Genomic DNA, 16,257 nt, shown 5'->3' with positions numbered 1-16,257 from the left:
AGGGAATAAACTTGGGTGAAAACTCAGAGTACAATTGATGCTGCGGCACTCCGTAGGAATTAATTTAATTTACTGCATCACTTCACCTTTTTTTTATGAATTTTCAGCCTGGGTGAATAATACATTTTTCTCTCTTGACTTTGTGATCTGTTGGCTTGTTTGGAACGAAGCTCTGGCAAGAATGTTCTCACTTTATAAATGCTGGCAAGAGTGGTCAAGGGATGCACCAGATGGCGTAGCCCATATGCAGTTTGCCCTTTGGCCAGGTAGACTAATGAATCCTATTGGGAGTCAATCACACTGTCTGGCACCAGACCCTCAATGGGCAGAGAACCCACTCTTTTCCCACAGCATCCATCCCATATTCTGGAGCTTTCACATTTCCCTGCAACATATGTTTATAGTTATTGGAATAAGATTATTTTTTTTAAATAAATAAAAAAATGTCTTGTTCAGTCTGGTATTTTTAATCAGACAAGAAGGAAACGGTGTCTGCACATGACGGGAACCTTTTATACAAGTCCTGACGTGGCGCTGTTATTGGACTGGAAGGATACCCATGGCATTTTTTAATCATGTCGATTTATAAGATATCAGGAAGTCTCTTTACTTGTTTCCAGAGGTCTGTGTCTATAGGACTCTCCAGTGGCTGGCGAATGTGTTTTGCCTTCAAATGCTACTGCCATTACAATGCAGCTGAGCAGATTTACACTGACACTGGAAGCGGAGATGACAAACCCCTTCAGTCCGACCAGCAGGGATCATTTTCGCAAAGTTAGAAGTGAAATAATCAAACTCCATCATTTCTGGCACTGTAATCTGACCAGAAACACATGAAACTGTTTGGGCCAGGAAACTAGCAGGAGATATGTGTGGTGTCAGCTCACCATCGGCTCTGTGTGGGCAGATCACTTGGTTTATCTCGGCTCATGGTTGGTGCTTCGTCAGCTGAAAACATGACGACTTAATGGAGGTTTGTGAAAGAAGAATGGCCTCCACACCACCAAGGCTAGTAGCCTTTACTTGCCACTTTAAATCACAGCCTCAGTTTATGGATTATAACCTAGTCTACTGGATTTTTTTTTAAATTACCATTTTGTATACTTTTTCAGCCTTTGCACAAGCAACATTCTGTATAGATATACATATTCTTCGTAAATAATTTGTACAAAACCGTATATATTTTCCTAAATACTATATACAGAACTGTATAGGATGTAGGGATCGACCAACGTGTTTTTCTCAGCGCAGATACTGAGATTTAGTCAAGGAAACCAATATAAATTTAAAAGAAAATAGAAGAAACCTGGGATTAGACTGAATACAGTAAACTATTTGTTTCTTTTTTGTACACTGGGAAAATCTGTGATTCAAAGATCTCAAATTTTTGTAGAGTAATACAAACTCCAACACAAATCTTTGTTCAGTTGGGGCTGTGGGCAGGACATTGTTATACAGCCAATCTGTTGTCCTAGACAAAAACGTCTGATGCCGATTATTGTAAAAATGCAGAATAACGGCTATGCCAATAATCGGTTGAACCATAATAAAACATCTCTTTTATCATATTTAATTTTTTCTACCTTTGTTCTTTTACTTTCTGCTGCTGTGATAAGAAAGTAAGTGGGATCAATAAAAAGTCTCATCTCTTATCTTGAATTCAGCTTTTGGAGAGATTTTCTTACCAAAAGTGCTTTAAAAAGTGATTTTTTTTTTACATTATGACTTGGGTTTACAACTTTAGAAACAGTAATGTGAGCTTGTCTACTTCCACCTGACACCTAGACATAGGAAATGGCCCTTCAGCTAGTGAACACTTGAGGGAAAGTGCACACACTTGGCAATGTATGTATGGAGAATAAACCAGTCAAGGGGGAGATGGGTTTACACCCTTTTTTTTCAGATTACTGCATCAAATCTTCACTTAACTTGACCTCCCGTGTTGAAGTGGAAGCCTCCGGACCTCCTAAACCTTGGCTTTGAAGACTTATCCTCGGCTCTTCCTTTGAAGCCTTATCATGAGTCGGCAAAGCGACTGAGACCAATTGGAGTTCGATTCAGTGCTCTTGGACTGTCGAGCTCTCACACCTTGTAGCACAACAGAATAAACAGACCCACCTGCTGACAGCCATGCAGTGGATGACCAAGCAGAACAATTCCTGAGTAAACAGAAGTTAGGGCGGCATGACCATGTGCCCAGCTGTCCACTATCTCCTTCACTGAAGGATTTCAGAGTGTGTGTACTCTGAATTGAGTCATTGTCAGTCCTTGAAAAATTGAATTTCTTCTCTATGACTTCCTGTTGTTCTTGTTATTTGTTGCTTCTGCTTTCCTTTTCAACACGCTGGCCAACGTGTCAGCGTGCCACTCAGGCATCTGAGCTCCTGCCACTTCACAATACATAACAATGCATGTGTTTTTTTTCTTCTTAGATGAAACACATTTAAAGCAAAGTTTACTTCAGTTCTTTTCTGAACTTTAGGGTTTACTTTATGGACTCACTTTTTCTTTTGGCATTCTCCCCGGGATCAGTATAAAAAGAAAATAATATGCTCAGTCTTATCGTCTGTCTTATTGAATCATAAATGCTGAGTTATTTTATCTAATTCTAATTCAACAGACCGTAAAATTTCACAGAGGTGTGATAGTCAGAAGTTCACCTTCGAAAATCCAATATTTGGTACAGTAACTCAAATTACTGTTGCTGTTTAACATGTTTTTACAAGGCCACACAAGTTATTAAATCAACAGTGCCGTTCTACACTGACTTGGCTTTTACCAACTTATTGTGATTAAAAAAGTGTTTTTTTTTAAATAATAATGGAGTGACTGTGATGATCAGGCAGTGAGATGATTCTTTTTGTGCATAAAGCCTCTGTTTAAATTTGAATTATAGATGATTAAACAAGCTCTTTTTTAAATCTTCCTGTTATAGTCAGTGTTAGCATTAACAACAGCTAGCGGGAAGAAAGGTTGTGAGTTCAGCATTGAGCTTCACTTTCTTTTATTTATTAAGACTGTCTCTTTTATTTATTGCATTTTGCAATGCAACATTTACAATTATGTAATTTAAAGTTAAAGGGATAGTTCAGCATTTTGGCAAATTGGCCCATTGCCATAATCCCTATAGTCACAGCAGTAGGTTCGTTACCTTTAATTGTCGGTGCAAGCTATTTTTAGAACGGCGGAGCAGAGCCGCAAGCAGCTCAGAGCTACGCTACGGATGCTCATGGGATTTCTTGGTTTCTCATCAAACTCATCAAATACACAATCCAACAACTCCAAAACGCTCTGGTGGACAAGTTGTGACCTGCACATTCACCACGTTATAAGATACTGTAATAACAGCGTGGTGAATATGCAGGGCACAACTTTTCCACAAGAGTATTTTGGAGTTGTTGGATTGTGTATTTGATGAGTTTAATGACAAACCAAATTTCACTTTGGGACTAGAACATTTAAAATTTCTAAAAAGAAACAGAAAAACAAAACGATTTTCTGACAATACCTGTGTGCCAAAAAACTCAGCAGCAGCGGTGTCGGCATTGTTAAAGGAGCTATTTTTATTTCTGTCTGTGCTTTGTTCTCCCCAATGAAGAAAACACTTGTTGGTGGCGTATTGTGAGGAATAATGTACTTGCTGTTGGAGAGGTTTTTGATATGTCGTGCTCATTAAGAATCAGGAGAGCAAAAGCGTAGACTAAGAAAAGTCCTCAACTGTGTGTGTTTCGTCTTGGGAACTTCTTAACTATGAATCTGGTGCACATCACCGGGGCATCTGCTTCAATTGTTGAGCTTTAACATCACACAGCTGCCTAACAAACTGTAGCCTCCTCTGACAGTTTTAATGAACTGCTATTAAGGAAGGATAAGAAATGTGCCATCCTTTAGTGCCTGCCTGTTAGACATGATTGCAGCGCATGTCTACATAAGAAACTTCAAACACGCGTGCATGCTTCTTTAACATCAAGGACTGTGGAGCCAAAGGGAAGTGAGGCCAGATACAAGGCATGTGTGGAATAAAGCGTAGCATATGATGTTAGTTCTTCTTTAATCTCTGCGTGATCATACCTCCAGGTTCATCCATTTCCTCCAAATGACCTATATTGTATATGCCTTACTTTGTTATTAAGAAGACCAGAATGTCTGCTTGGTTAAACTTCCCTAATGTGCATAATAATCCAAAAGCAACATTTATAATGGGGTGGTGGAGCTTTGAGAAGAGTCTCTGTTTCTTGTCAAACGAGCATCGTCTCACCAACGTGTCTCTGCCCATCGATCGGCTTCCTCTGAACCTGTAGTCAGCAGTTTTCATCTAATCACGACGCCACGCCGCCGCAGCACGTGACGGCAGTGATCCAGAGAAGCCGAAAAAAAAACATCTGTGCATCAGAAGAAGACCGAACAAAACAACTAACGTGTGATTGCGTTTGCAAAGCCCCAACAATGTTTCTTCTGCCTCGCTTCCTTTTGATTAGGAAACACTTGAGTCTCTGCCAGAACGTTGCACTGTAAAATCCCCAAAGAAAATTAGCATTTGTCCTTAATTATCTTGCCCTCTGTAATTACATATATTTAAATCTCTGATCAGCTCGTTCATGATGTGCACCAGCCCCTTCTGACATCTGTGCTGGAGGCGGCTGCAAGGACAGAACGCTGCATAAACAAGCTAGACTGGGTCAAACATATGAGTCAAGTCTTGTTTTTTTTTTTGTTTTTTTTTCTCGTACAGCGAGCCGATTACATAACTATTTGCTCATAAGTCATGGATAAGCCTATGAGTAAAAAATGCATTATGCATGTGTGTACGCTCGTCTGTCTTTGCGTGTGCTGATCCATGAATTTGTGATCAGGTTAAGAGTGTAATGAATCTTGAATGTGGTGGATGTGCCAGACCCGGAGCTTTAAGATGCAGCTGCGTTGTTTTACATCTAAATGGAAGCAGGCATCTCTCAGGATGGAAAAGCTGATTTGACATGTGTGTCCTTTTTAAGTATATTAGTGCCTCTGTCGGTTTTGTCACCTCGGGCGTGTATAGTATGTGTTTGTTTCTGTTGTTCGCTCGGTTAAATCAAACTTTACACTCTTTCTTCTGAGCTGTTTACCTGTTGTTTGACAGGCAGAACACATAGAACCAAAATATCTACAGCTCAGAAATGTCGCCAGCATTTTTTTTTTTTTTTTTTTTTTGCTTCTTTTTATAATAAATGTGCAGTAGTTTCATTGCTAGTGAAAGATTTGGTCGCAACACTGATTTGGCACTTCCATTTCAACAGATGCCACATACGTGCTCTGGGACTGTTCCCAGCTTCCCACTTTTCCCCTCTTCACCTGCAGCCATTCGTAGAGTGAGCGACAAAAACAGTCCTGTTTTTTTTTATTTTTTGCTCCACTTGTTACAGCTCTGCTCTGTGTAAAAATAATCACTGAAGCTCCTGTTTATGTGCATACAGTAACACAGACTTGTTCCAAATCAAATCAAATTAGAGAAAATGAATGTTCTCTTATTATAAATAGAAGATATTTCAGTATTTCAAGTTCTTTATGCACTTCTTTTTCTTTTTCCCAAACAAGTGCCCGGTGTAGGTACTATAAAATAGACCTCTGCTACTGTATATAAAATCACATTTATTATTCTTCCTTGAGAAAGATGTGAATTGTTATTGAACTTGAATCTGTTTATTCCATTTTTAAACATCTTTTTTAACCTTTAAAGGATCTGAGCTCTTAATGCGGTCAGGAATGCACTCATGCATCTGATGTGTTTAATTCATCTGTAAATGTATTTCTATAGTGACAGGCTTTCCGTCTAAACAGACATCTGTGGCTTTCCCTCGCGTGTCTCCATTTTTTTGTTGGCACGGTTGATATTGAGTCTTACAAGCTGAAGTCGGCCTGACAGAGCCTGAGCACAACTGTGAGCTCGCAAGCGTGTAGTGTATTGACAGCTTGGTTTCAAATTCCATCTTGGGTACAAAGCAACCAACTAGAACAGGACAGATATGGTCCACTGAACCAGAATCCCATCTAGATTTGGGGACAATTAGTCCCCTAAGTTCACTACGAGAGGCGTTTAGGTTTGTTTTGTTCTTCTGAACCACAGCTCACGACGTGTAAACACATCGGAAAAATCTGGGGGAAAGTTTGGTGTAAACATCTGAAATAGTTTTGTCCTGTATTTTTTTTTTTGGAAACGCTGCTATTTATATCCTCCTGCTTCATTCTGGTATCTATCTATATATTATGGAAAGCAGGCCGGAAAATAGACAAGTCGAGGAGCGGAAGGAGTGAATAATTTGGGACAGACTCAAAGTCACAACATCATAAACATGCAGCTCACAGAGTCGCCGGCTGCTGCACAAAGTTTTTTATTTTATTTTATGTGGGTTTATGCAACAGCACTGAGACAGTAAAGGGGTGAAAACAGATATACACATGGATATGATGTCAAATCCAGGGATGGATAACCTGCTGGTAACACAGTACATTTACTGAATAAATACTGTATATTTTCAAGAATCTGTAGTATTTTATGAATTTTACTTCACTACCCTACCCTTAAAAATTGGTAGATCATAAAGACTTTCCTTGTAGATAGATATTGAGAACAACAGAAAAACTAACCTCTGTGAGAGAATGTAAAAGTGAGCACTTTTCCTGTCATTGAAACTGCAATACCACCTTTGACCACGATGTGTGTTGCAATAGCAGAGTGGCGCTCTCTGGCGCTGTCCATGTCTTTGCTCGTCGACTCCACTGGCAGTAGAAGACGCAACATGAAACAACATAAAAATCAATAAATATCATTCAAATAAACACACAATTAGATCCAGGCAGTTTGTCCTTGGCCGTGATGCAGCCCACCACGACAAAGAGAGAAATGTTTTGAGCTGCAGCCGACTTGTTTGAAGAATTCTTCAACTATTCTAAAAAATGTCATTGTTGTTTGCAGCTTTTCAGTTGTTCTGTTGTTCTTTCATAAAAGCAAAAGCCGAAAATGGTAAATGTAGCCACGAGCTGTAACTTTACAAGCTTCAGTGGGTAAGCAATAACAGTCAACAATGGTAGTTAATGTGATTTGCTAACAAACATTTTCCTCATAAAAATGCAAAACAGTCCACAAGTTGGAATCAAATTCAATATTTACTTGAATTGAATTGAAAGTGTGATGAATTGTGAAATTCTTAAAACAAGAAAGCTGCAGCTCTCAAATTCAACTTACAGCACAATGTAACAGTTAGCCAAACAGTCTTGGTTGTGTTTTCCTCTTGACATTATAACAGGTATCTCTCCTTCCATCCAGGCAAAGCTCAGTAAAGGGCTGGTGACCGATCAATGTAAACATCTTCCCCCTAAAACGAAATGTTATTGACACTGAATTGATTTTGTGTTTCAGTGAGAGGAGCTCATATGAAAGAAAAACAGACACAACTCCAAATAACTTCAGCAGCATAAACAGTAGCAATGTATAAAAAAAAAAACACCCTGAAATTGAATTTTAGCAAAATAAATAAGTGAAATTATATCAATAATCTACTTGAACCTTAAGCCGCTGCATAAAACAGTTTCCTCTACAGGCACATGTTGAATCGATCACTACTTTAGACTAAAGATTTACACTCGGGGCTGCATCTCTGCACGCTGGAAGTAATATCTGACGGTTGAGGAATGTTGCTCATTGCTAAAAGATGACGACGACGATGTTGTTGAGCAGAGAAACAAAAGCGACGGCTGCGTTTCAGCTCATTTTGTTGTTGTAGAGAGTTTGGGTCTCTGTGGCCAGCAGGCTCGTGCAGCACTCTGGAGACAATGGGCTTGTGTCGAACCGTTGATGGTGCACCTCATTATTGTAGCTCGGTGCCTCTCTAAGGACTGATTAAGGATTAAGCACATTTGAGAGTGCCAGCACGTACGTACTGCATCCTCCTTTTGTTTCATTATCCATGCACGGCTCCCTCATCTATAGCTTACTGTATATGCATGCAAAAGCACCAGTGTGCCTGCCAGCGCCTGCATTGTGCAGTGTGTGTATATATAAAAAATCCATCAAAAAAAGTCCCAAAATCTGAGGCTATTCTGCACCAAACCCCCCACTGGGACACTGACAATCATGTTGTCTTCCCCTTTTCTCCAATGTTAATACGTAGAACTGGGAAAAAACACGAAACTCAAACCTTTCATGCATCTGCTGGGCCAGACTTTTTGTTCTTTAAACCTCTGATAATGATGTCTGATCCTCTCAGCAGAGCAGGGGATGAGATATAATACAGCATGTGCAAAAAAATGTGGCTCCTCCTGAAATTGCTCTATTTGTTCAGATTGGTAATGAATCGAAAGCTTTTTAATTATTTCCCCAAGAATTTGCGCGACAGCCTTCTCAGCTCCTCTGCAGATGTTGCTGCTGTCCATGAAGACAAACGGTTAAAAAGTACAAACTCTGAGCAGTTTTCTTTCTCTCTCCCTCTGATTCCACAGCCACTGTCTCAGCTTTTTGTTTATTTATTTCTCTTTTTGTTTGTTTACTCGTCTTCTCAGTGACATGTAATCCACAATGAAGCCCTCAAGTCCTTCTCATAAGCTCCTGCTGCTGAGCTCTCTGATACAACTTTACAATGAAGAGCTTTTTCCTCCCAAATCACAACAAAACAGGGCCAGTAATGGAAAGAAATTTAAATCTTGTCACTCGAAGGAAAAAACATGTCACATTAGTTTGGAAATGGGCAAATTCTGGCCACAGGGTTTTCTGACTTTGAATCATTTATGAGGCTTACACGCTTTTATTTTCTTCTATCTCTGGCAGTTGTTAAATGTCAGTTGATGATGCAGTTTCCAGTGCGTTTAGTCCAACACTAGATAATTTTCTTAGATCTGTCCCTTTCTATTGGAGCAGTGTGCTGCTTTGTGCTGCTTGGTTGATTTACAATCTCCCATTTACTGTTTGAAAATCAGCAAATAACTGTATGTGGGGAAGAAAAGACATATAGGCTACTTGAGAACACTTTCATATATTGGTGAATTACTTTATTGTAATCTTAGATCTATGTAGTATTCAATTTTATTAAGATTTTTATTTTAAATATGCAAACAAACAAAAAAGTTATTGAGTAAAACAAGTATAGGAATACCAAAAAAACATGGCAGACAAAATATACAAACAATATGCAAACAATATATGTGTAAAATAAATAAATAAAATAAAAACCCCAAAAATAAAAAAAGTTGCATATTCAAAAAGTGAGAGTGAGAAGAAATATAACTTATTTGCTCCATTCCCTTCTCCATAAATTAATACATACCGGTACAGTAATAGAAATAATCTGCTTCCTCTCAGTCACTGTCTAGAATCTAGATATATTTTGTCATTAGAAGTGTAAACATATTAAAATATACATATACTATATAGGGGTTAGGGGGAAAAAACGATACAGCATAGTATCACAATGTTTTGTATGGCAATATTGTATCAATATACAGATGCCTATTATCGATCCGAACAGACTAAGACGTTTGTCTTATTGGAAAAAATAGATGTTACATTTTTCATTTGGAGACATCATATTGCAATATTTTTAATATTGGAATAATATCGTATCATGACGCAAGTATTGTGATGATATCGTACCCCACCCCTACGGTACAGTACTGTATGTGTTCTTCAAAAGCGCTACAAATAACTAGTAGCCCATTATACCACCTGGTAACTTCTGACTTTTACTTCATTTTTACATTTCCTGAAGATTAAATCTTTAGTTTTAAACTTCTTCTTCTTTCATCTAGTATTTAATAAAAAAAAAAATACAAAAGACTTGACAACAGGATGGAAAGTTTTCGTCTATAAATACCTCATGTAAAAAAAACAAAACAGCAGCTTTGGGACTGTCTTGATCCGTCATATGTGAGAGACATTTTATCACATGCATCCCTTCAGATTTAGTCAAGCTTGGTCAAGTTGTGTTGTGTTGTCTGGGAGATTAGACGGTGGATCCTCCCGTGGACTTTATTCAGTGTTTGTACCGAAGCTGTCCCGGCGTTTGGACGTATTTTACCGCGAGCATCAGCATCAGTTTGCGTCGGCTTCTTACTTGAGGAATCTGTATGTATCTGGCTCAAATCAGTGTTGTTGCCTCTAATCTCACGTCTCTCAGTCCCTGTACACCTGCCTGGTGACGCTGCCATCGCCCTGCTCCGAGATGGAGATAGTGTTAAATGCTTGATGGGCTAAAGCCTGGTTTCTGTCAGATAGCGCTGCGCATTATGACGCTAGAGTTAACTTTTTCATTTCATCAGACTCCAGAATCTTGTTTCCTCGTTTCTTTATGTAAGCCATGCCTGTTCCACACCGGCACTCTTTCCATACAGAGAATAATCCACAGAGAGTATAGCCCTCCCCCCATAAACTGAGGTTATAACTATAGTTTCTTTAATGCTCTTCTCCAGATCCAATACTTCTATTTACCAGCGATACAGACGCAGTCCAGCTGATTCACTTCTGTTAAACTATTCAACCTGTTGAGACATTTCAAAGGTTTTCAAAGGATTTTTGAAAAACATTCTACTGACCTTGGATCAATTCAAGCTCCAAGTCCACACGCTCATTCACTGTAGACCACACTGTTTTTAAACATCTTTTAAAGTGGAGGCTTCGGCACCACGGCCTGTACAAAGACTCAAGAGTCTCTGTAAAACATTATATCACCATGATAACAGTCTTATCGTTTTTTCACTTTCTTAAAGGGACCATTCATCTGAATAATGAGTATCTGGCCATGCAGATAATATTGGCTCTATATGTGAAGGTAATTCAGTTTGTAGTGTGCAAAAAAAACAAAAAAACAAGAAAAAATCACCAGGTTTTCTATTGAGATAAACAAAACCAAGGCTGTGGATTGTTTTTTTAAGAACCAAGACGTTGTTTCGAAAAATGAGATGCTATTGTTTTTTTTTATGTATTGGTGCAGCAGCTAAGGTTTTACATCAATCTGCAATAGGGCAAACATAGCATTTTCTTTAATTCAGACATTTGAAATTGCGTTTATTACACAAGAAACATTCGATTAGATAGTGTAACATAAGTGAAGGAAATTATTCTGGAATTCAAATATCCCTGTTAAAAGCTGCAATTAACTATATTCTTTTCATGTTAACAACATAATGTGAAAGGTGTGTTCTTTTGTTGTGTAACTGTTTTGTGTCCAGCAGCTGGGCTCAAACTGTATTTGTTGTCAGACGCAGCAAGCTGTTGTGTTCAAGCTCAGTTGGACCCGGCACATACAGTACAGTCCTACCTGCTCAGCATTAAACTGCAGATGTGCACAATTAGCGATGAGGTGGCAGACATTGAGGAGCAGTTACATTTACTCATTTGGCAGATGCTTTTATACAAAACCTTTTACAAGTGAGGTACAGTGCAGCAGTAAAGCTCTAGTGCAGAAGGAGACCTTGAATGAAGCACTGAGCAGGCAAAGTGTATTTAATAAGGCAGAGTGCAAGGAGAACAGGTAGAGAAGTGGAACAAAGGTGCAGGCTAAGTGGTTGTTAGGCATGTTAAGGTGTTAGAGGTGTTAGGAGGAGAGAAAAGATGGGCCTTGAAAATGGAAAGACACATTCCTGCTCAGGTAGCATCAGGTAGCTTGTTCCACCGTCGGGGATGAAAACAGTGTGGACTGTGAATGCTGGGATGGAAATGTCATTCCTGAGAGGGAATATAAGCCGGTAAGATTGAGTTCAAGTAGCAGGGTCCAGAACCGGAGGTCAGGCTGTAGGCCGGCGTTAGTGACTTGAATTTGATATGGGAGAGCATGGGGGTTTTTGGTTGTGGAGGTCAATGAGCTGCTACAGAGTTTTACCCTCCAGGGTCCATGATCACGCCGTCGTGATCAGATCACGTGACATTTTTAAAGTGACATAACAAAAGAGCTAAACTAGTTCACCTGGAACGCTGCTGTCCTCTTTACTAGAAAGTAGTGTTGTTTTTGGCGGCCTGTTTTAAGTTTAGTTTTAGTATAGTCTTTGTGCCAAACAAGGGGGCAGTCGGTCTGAGAAGTGAAGCGTTCAAAAAACTGCAATCCCCTCGGATTCCTCTGGGGGCTGGTGTCAGAAGGGAGCATTCTCCATAGACCCCCATGTTAAAATCGCCGACTTTACATCCTCAATAAACATGATCAAAGCCTGGTGTCAGAACGTTTTTTGGTCTCAATCGATAGTTTCTACCCCCGCACACACTCTGAGGGGGGTGAATTTTTTTTTTCTCTACCGTTTTACTGTTATTAGGTTAAAACTCTGGCCAATTAGGGCGCGGAAACGTTGAGTGACAGGTCCGGAGAGGGGCTGCTTCGAGGCCAGTGGGCGGGTTCTCGGCCGGCCAATCCAACATGGCGCTGTTCAGGCCGTCATATTTGAGTCACAAAAACGACTCCCCAAAACCAATGGGTGACGTCACGGATGCTACGTCCATTCTTTTTACAGTCTATGGTGCCAAACTGTCATTTTAGTTTTTATTAGTTTTAGTCACATTCTTGCTCTTTTTTGTTTAGTCTCTGAGGATTTTAGTCTTATTTTAGTCAGAATAACCCATATTTGTGTCTAGTTTTAGTCGACGGAAACCGACGACATTTTAGTCTAGTTTTAGTCAATGATTTTAATCTCTTTCTAGTAATGCAATTCTATTTAACCCAGTCAATATAGTATTTTGTTCGTGTAGTAACTATAGGCAAAACCTATTTTTTCTTTTAGTAAAACCAATTTCACAATTTAAAACATGGTTATCTTATTTTTATATTATTGTTACCTTATAGAATACATCCATTCAAGAATACATCCATTCCAGACATGGAAGATGCTGTGATGAAAGCAACACTACTTAAAAGTGCAGATTTGAAACTCTCTCCCAGCTTTTGTTTGATATGAAAATATATTTATCTGAGCATAAAAGTGGGATGGGATGGACAGGGTTGCATTTCCTTTGATATATTCATAATTTCTACAAAACAGAAAAAAGTGGTAGACTCCACTGATACTGCTCCAGGTGATTGTTGTGTATTTTAGGACCTAATCTGGTAAGAAAGAAGGTTAAGTGAAAAAATAATTGAAGTTGTGCTGAAAAAAACAAACAAAAAAAAAACACCAGATGAACATGTTTGTATGTGGTGTGTATATAAAGGCAAAATCGAAGTATTCAAAAATGGCCAAAACAGACGGTGGAGGTGGAAGCCACATAGGAACTAAAATGAGTTAAAACTTGACTTTTGTTCATCAAGTGGAGAGAAACAGGACTGGTGCATGAGTAAATAATCGTTTTGTTTCTTGTACATTTGCTCATAAGGTGATAATACATCAGTGCTTTGTTTACAGCTTGTTGTGCTGACCCCAAGTTAACAAAACAAAGTGAGGAAAAAAAAAATCAATGAATGCAGATTTAATGCTAATTCTTGCTGCTCGGTTCTACTTGGCATATTCTAAGCACTTTCTGTAAACGGATTTTGAATGCATTACTTTCCATTGGATGCACATAACACTGATCTAAATTAGCCCATGCAGTTGCCGACGTTGCAGCGGTTTGGCCTGTGATATAAAGAAACTCCTGCTCCTGAGTGTCTGTGCTGTGCTGCCATATCAAAGCTGCTCTCCGTTTCACACGATAGCAGGTTACAGACAAATATTATCCTCCTCCATTTGTTACGGTCTGTCCTGCTTTGATAGCTTCAGCGATGAAGGGTCCCAAAATCACAGGAGTCTTTCTGATCAAAGACTCGGCTCTGCCTTTTGAAAAGAAAAGAAAAAAAAAAAGAAAAATCCTGTGGTGTTTAAAAAAAAAAATGTCTCTGTCTCCCCCCCAGGTGAGCACCTGCGTGTCTGTCCTCAGGGATACACCTGCTGCACGTCCGAGATGGAGGACAAACTCAGCCAGCAGAGCAAACAGGAGTTCGAGAGCCTGGTGGAGGAGAGCAGCCACAACATGAGGACGACGTTTGTCTCCAGGCATAAAAAGTTTGACGGTAAGCTGCCGGGGTTTCGTTTTTCATCTGTTTAACATGCAGGGAGAGTGATCTGTAGAAATGGCTGTCCCGGATGTCACCAGCAAGTGGATGCAGTCTAGATAGGCACTGTGAAAGTTGTAAACACAGACTACTGATGGCATGATTAATGATTACTACCACTGTTATGAATAAGATATGGGCAGATTGGTTTTGAATATGCTTCTTCATCCGTGAGAGTGTCCAAAGTAGCTATTACTTCTGCTCTTCCCCGCTCATTAACGCACTCTTCTATATGCTTCTCTAAATGACTGATGTATGCTTTGTGCACTGGCGCTTTGTGCTTCCTCGTCCTTTGTGAATTTACTCGCGTATCAACAGATGGAGACGGCGCTAATGCGGCCGTGTGGTGAAACATGTTATTGGCGGATCTTGACAGTCTGCAAAACAGAAGTTTGTGCATCGCATCAATGTTAAAGAGATCTCCCACGGTGCACAGTGTGAGATCAAGGTGCTGCGGAGTCGTCCTGTCGCTTACCCTGTCACCGGATTACATATGGCTGTCTCCTCCGTAATGCATCAGCTGCCTAATTGATATGTAAACAAGGTTCACGTCGTCTTCAGCGAGTCGAGTTTTGATCAGTAAACTGTTTTCCTACCAAACCCGTAGTAGATGTTTAAAAAAAAAAGAAGAAGAAAAAAAAAAGATCAGTGCATTGACGCTGTGACCCTGTGTAATGTAACTGAAAAATCAGTGAGGCTTTTCACTCAGCCTTCTGTGGTTCTGCATAAGTAATATCTGTGTGCAGGTGGGAGAGCGAATGCAGGTCCTTCAGTACAAAAAGAGACACTAATGAATCTTGAATAAGGACGTTTTCTGCGGTCCTTGGCAAACCGCATGTTTAAAATCCATCTCTTTTTTTTCCCTCTCTCTCTCTCTTTCCCTCTGTATGTGATGTCAAGTGTGATACAAGCTGAAAACTGTGTGGCAGCACTAAACAGGGAATAGCTGGAACGAGAGAGATGGATGTTTCACCTGGCCAAAAATCATCAAGAACACTTTTTCTTTCTTTTTTTTCCCTTTCCCCCTCCATTTTTTATTTTTTATGCTGACTGGTAAATGATTCATCTGTCAGGTTGGCAGTGGACTGAGGACAATAGCTGCAAGTCCCTGGAAATGAATTCAAGTGTTATTGTTTCAATTGACTGGGTTAGTTTTTCAGGATAGTTTTAAAAGCTGAATTTAGATACTGGGAGCTGTGCATAGGAATCGTTTGGATTCCTAGTATCTAATCCCGACATGTGAAAATGTGAATTTGAATAACAAATGTCACTTTTATGGCTTTGATGACCACACAAACACACAGAGAAATATAAATGTGTAGAATTGATTTATCCTCAGATCCTGGCATTGGCTCCATTGGATGATAATTATTAGAATAATAATAGAGATGTGCCCAAGAAAACAAAATTCCTCTTTAATCTTCTGAGACAGAGTAGAAAGAACCCACAATAGGATCATAAATGACCTTCTTCCATAAAACTTTTTAATTGATAGCCATAGGTCACGCAAGCGGTTCCAGATTGTTTGAAATGTACAGTGAAACGTTTTAAAAGGCTGGAGTGAATTTCTACACTAATAGCGCCATTTCACAGACGATGCCTCCAGAACAATGTCCATATATCTGTACAGTTATAAAGCAACAGCGGTGACACAAATCACTTATGCAATTCCATCTTCTACACATGCCTATACTGTATAACGCCAGGCCACTCAACATCACATTCCCTCTCCTTGCATTAAGTTCCCTCTACCTCGTGGGGTTTGAATCATCCCTCATCAATTTTACATGCCCTCATTTCTGTCCCCAGTTATTTATAGGGCCCTATTATGAAAACCTTAACTTACTTTTTGATTACCGACTGCTTCCCCCCGGAGGCCCGTGGGTTTTGATGCATTATTGAGCAATTCTGAAGCCATAAATGACTGTTGCACACTAGAATTAAAGTTTGGGTATTCTGAATGTCCAATCATCTTTTTTCCTCCATCTCTCTGCGCGCCTTACATTCCCCCACAGAGACTCGAGTCCGGTCATATCCCAGTCCAATTGATGCGCACAGTATGGAGAAAAGAAAACTCACAGCTAACTCTGCAGGACCAGAACTCTCTTCCTCTCTCCTATGGTTTCACTCCCAGTTATGTGCATATTATATATTAGTCTGTGAAAGCATTTGTGTCCTCAAGTGCAGGGCAAAGAGTTGCATCGCATCCGTTAAAGATTAA

The 16,257-nt window shown here is 39.6% G+C and overlaps 1 protein-coding gene across 1 annotated transcript in view; it reads left to right on the top strand.

Annotated features, from left to right (window-relative positions):
• The window catches only part of gpc6a (glypican 6a), a gene marked incomplete at its 3' end in the record, with an annotated part of 155,610 nt that overhangs the window by 18,035 nt on the left and 121,318 nt on the right, over positions 1 to 16,257 (top strand). Inside the window, exon 2 of the mRNA XM_084001291.1 lies at positions 13,836 to 13,994. Within this exon, the coding sequence (XP_083857417.1) occupies positions 13,836 to 13,994 (159 nt within the window). The remainder of the gene's footprint in view (positions 1 to 13,835; positions 13,995 to 16,257) is intronic.

This window comes from Trachurus trachurus, assembly GCF_905171665.1.
Source record: "Trachurus trachurus genome assembly, chromosome: 3".
Lineage (NCBI taxonomy): Eukaryota > Metazoa > Chordata > Actinopteri > Carangiformes > Carangidae > Trachurus > Trachurus trachurus.
Note: the sequence above shows the minus strand (reverse complement) of the source record. Positions and strands in the feature narration are given on the sequence as shown.